Source organism: Primulina eburnea, chromosome 2 (genome assembly GCF_022965805.1).
Source record: "Primulina eburnea isolate SZY01 chromosome 2, ASM2296580v1, whole genome shotgun sequence".
NCBI classification, from domain to species: Eukaryota; Viridiplantae; Streptophyta; class Magnoliopsida; order Lamiales; family Gesneriaceae; genus Primulina; species Primulina eburnea.
The window spans coordinates 43,214,767-43,219,223 of NC_133102.1; the positions used below are offsets into that span (position 1 = coordinate 43,214,767).

Here is a 4,457-nt window from a genome sequence, read left to right on the forward strand (position 1 = left end):
CTTATTTAAATATGTAATTTGTAGTATAATATGTGAATATTTGAATTTTTTTAAAAAAATTAAATACTGTAGTTATAGGAAATTATATGAAAAATATTATTTATTTAAATAAATAAGATCTTTTAATAAAAATAATTGGTGTCACAAAAATAGACGATTAAATGCCTCAATTTTTAACACCGTTTTGATTATCTCGGAAGACATATGTTATTTTTTTTGTTAATTATTAAATTTGAAAAATAAATAAATTAAATGGAACCCAAACCGTATAAGCCGCCGGTTCCGAATCTTACCTATATCAAACCGTGTTGATGACTAAATAAATGTCATTTCACGTTTAGCCCGCAGAGTAAGATGGCGTCGGCGCTGAAATCCACCATACTCCGCCACGTTAGGGTCCCCATCGGCGGAACCCTAAACTTTAACTACTCCAGACTGACGGCCATTCGATCGATGTCGTCACACGACGATGATCACCTCGACAAGCAACAAGTGGTCGATCGAGTGCTCGACATCGTGAAGAGCTTCCCCAAAGTTGACCCCTCCAAGGTCTTGATTACTCTTCTCTTTTGCACTTCGTTGTTGTGTTAAGAGGAAAAAGTTTTTTTTTTTAATTTCCGTACAATATACTCTGATTCTGCTTGTTTAAGATTTGACGAGGAATTGGAAAAATTAGTCTACATTACGAAAAATGTAGAGTAGTATCTGAGGTGATTGTAAAAAAAAGTAAATTAGAAGTAGTAATTAAACTGGGGATTTTAGTTATTTTTATTTCCAAAGAGTCAAAGACAACTCGGAGTACAATCCATTATATTCCAATGCATCTCCAGTCACTCTAAGCAGCAACTTAAAGAATTTCGAAAGTGCCACAATCAAGCCAAATTGTTAAATCAGCCTGGCTTGGAGTCTTCGGTCACAGTTGTTAGTCAAACACCTAGCAATTAGAATTTTAATGCCTTTGCCTTTCTTGTCTGAATAATTGCTGCACAAGCGGAGTTCCTTGTGCCACAGGAGCCTGTAGGCTCATTTATCGGTCAACTCTGCTATTTCTGGCGTGGCACTTACAAATTGAAAATGAAGTCCTCTTGACCTTCCCATCCCTCATTTGCCAGGATTAAAACAGACACTCCAAATTCATTCACATCACGTGTCCATCTTGACACTTAATATCACAAGCACTACTCTCTTCAACTTTACAGGCAGAGAGTTCTGCACTACCAGCCATCTGTTGCTATTATGCAAATTCAGCTCGCTGATCTTGGAAAGAAGATGACCCAAAACTCTTGAGGATATTTTCCTTGAAACAAGTTAAGGACCCTAGCTGGGCATTAGTTCCGTCAATTGACACCATTTTGCCGCCGCTCTATCCACGTGAACCAAGTAGACAAACATAATTTTAAATCTTTATGCTTCAGAAGCATTATTTTACATGCTGAGCAGGCTGGTTGGCAACCCAAGTTTCCAAATCCAAATTTTAATCCAATTAGTCAAAGCTTGTATAATTGCATGGGGATAACCGAAAATTCATTGTCATTGACATAGCTGATGCCTTTTACATCATAATAAATAAAATCTCAAAATTCAAAAGTTTGGCAACTTAAACAAAAAAATTGCCAATATAAATATAGTTGTTTACCTTCCTATAACCCAAGGTTGTAAATGGCGGGAGGCGGTGGCGGGGCGGTCGGTGACCGCCTACCGCCTCAGCCGCCTCGGCGGTGCCCAGGCGGTTGAATTTTTTAAGCAATTTTTTTTATAGATAATCATGTAATATAATCATTTTTATATAAAATGTACAATTAAATAATGTTTAAGCACAAAATATAATATCATCTAGATAATGTGCAATTAATAAAGATTCATCATCATATTAGTGCTATTATGCTAACAAAGTAATATAATTATTTTTACCAAAAAAACTAAGTTTAAATATTTTTAATTATTTTTCTGACTGCTGGCGGCGGCAGTAGGATTGTGTGTGGTGGTTGAGAGTGAAAACCAAAAATAAAATAAAAAAAAGTGAGGTGTGTTAGGCTTTTAATATTTAAAATTAGTTTACTTTGACTAGGTTTTTAAAATTGTTGACTAGGTTTTTAAAATTGTTGACTACAACTTAAAAATCTTGACTGCCTCGCCCGCCGCCTCGCCCGCTGCCACGCCTGCTCGCCGCCTCGACCCGCATCGCCAACGCCGTATAGCTTGGGCCGCCTAAAACAGCCGCCTCATACATAGGCGGTGCGGTCGAGGGCCGCCTACCGCCTAGGTGGCCGCCTCGACCGCCATTTAGAACACTGCTATAATCTCAGAATTGTCAATTTTCACTCTTAGGTAATTAGTTGGTTATCATCTCGCATTTGGTTGCTGTTATTCCAACTGTAATGATATGTAGAGCACTAGAGCCAGACTGTAGACTTTATTTACACAAATGTCTTAATAATTTGTCACATGCAGATAATAGTGATATTTCATCACTCTTCTGCATACACCTGCATAACCCCATATAACTGCATTATGGCCCCTTTCATCTCACATGGAAATGGCAACAAAATCCTAAATTCAGAGTTTCAGACTCAACAATCTCTTTTTTTCACCATCACCATGGGCAATGCGAAAATCTAGCACATCTTTTATGCAAAATATTACAACAGAGAGAGAAAGTGGGACTATAAAGTAAATTAGATAGAATATTGGGGTTGGCTCATAGAAGAGTGCTTATGGATGGCGAAGTAGGAAATAGGAGTGCTTATGGATGGCTAAGTACAGGCAATAATCTATAAAAGTCATTTTCCTTCTTTAAAAAATGACATTTGTATCAAAAGATCTCCATAATTCATTTCAAGATATCAACAATGTCATAGTAATTTGCATAACTAAATTTGAGATTCACAACACTATCATTACTTTGACATAACAAACATATATCGAACTTTACTCGTTAAACACCGCTGATCCTCTTGGCGTACTTGATATCATTCGTAGTTAGTTAATCTCTCAGAGGACTATCTTCGACTATTATGATCCATCGATAGGTTCAAAAGCACAATCCCATGATAAAATATATATGAAGGATATCATTAAAATTAATTCTTGGATGCTCCATACTTATGATTATAGTGAAATTATTTTCATAATCATTGGAGAAAAATGTTTAAGAGCCAAACTTTCTATATCCCATCTGTTGCACGCAGATTATTCTAATATATCTTCAATCAGTGTAATTCAAATCAAAGTCTAATTGATGAAATTGTCTCCCAAGTATTGAACATTTGCAGAAAAAATTGTCGGGCTGCACTGTATTAGGAAATCTGTCATGTTTACTCCATAGTGAAGTTAGTCAACTATTTGTTTTTTTTTTTTGAATAATTTGATATTTTCTCAAGTATCTACTTCTCAACGAGAGCACCAATAATAGAAACTCAATTCCTATGGAGAAGTTAGACATATTCGACCCTTCATGTGGTAGTTCTTACTCAATGAACAACTGTGATACTGTTAGAACTTTCATTTTGCATATCACAATTTTGCTATTCACGTGTGATCTGCATCTGTATTTCTGTAAAAATTGCGTGAGTTCGATGTTATACCTTTTTGCAGTGATTATCATTATAATCAGCAATACTGTAAATTATGAGCAGAAGTTTCATAGTTTTTCCATTCCACATTCTTCAGGTGACTCCTGATGTTCATTTTCAGAAAGATCTGGGATTGGATAGCTTAGACACTGTCGAGATCGTAATGGCCATTGAGGAAGAGTTCAAGCTTGAAATTCCTGACAAGGAAGCTGATAAAATCGACTCCTGCTCTCTTGCAATCGAATATGTTTACAGCCATCCGATGGCTAGCTAAGTCAATCTCGATTTTTATATTCTGAATCTTCATCTATCAAAGTCTCAATGACAATTGAAATTGCATTCAGTTTTATTTGACTCAGGGGTGTTGTATAAATTTGATCCAGGGATGAGAAATAATATGTCCTTGTTCGACAAACAGGGGCCCCAAAACGGAATGTTAATGTTTCTCCTTTTGGCATGGAAGATCCATGCTCTTCCTGATTTGTTGACTAATTTTTCATAATGAAAACTGAAATTTCAGCAAGAATCAAGAATAGTGGGTGGTTATGTATCTGTTCATTCTGTAGTTCTTTAGTTCATTCTCGATAAACTTGACTCGGGTAGTTAATGAGCCGAATGTGAGTTTGAAAGGTAGATGCAACTACTGACATATTTCATGTTTAGAATCAAGTTGGATGTTAAGAATAAATTAAGAAACAAAATCGAGTTCGATTCGATTTTGAATTAGAGCTCAAATTCGAGCTTGTGAATGGTAGCTCGAAAATAAAGATGGGACGTCACAATGGATACGGAAACATCTTACACACAAACACAAAAACAAGACTATCTATTTATTTAAGATGCCAGAAAAATTCTATAAGACGTATCAACTACTCAAATAACCAT

The 4,457-nt window shown here is 35.9% G+C and overlaps 1 protein-coding gene across 1 annotated transcript; it reads left to right on the top strand.

The window, feature by feature from the left end:
• Positions 1 to 294: 294 nt before the first annotated feature.
• On the top strand, positions 295 to 4,105 carry LOC140823397 (acyl carrier protein 1, mitochondrial). The gene is made up of 2 exons (XM_073184715.1): positions 295 to 549; positions 3,670 to 4,105. The coding sequence occupies exons 1-2, from the start codon at positions 355 to 357 to the stop codon at positions 3,844 to 3,846; spliced, it is 372 nt and encodes a 123-aa protein (XP_073040816.1). The 5' UTR covers positions 295 to 354; the 3' UTR covers positions 3,847 to 4,105.
• Positions 4,106 to 4,457: the final 352 nt, after the last annotated feature.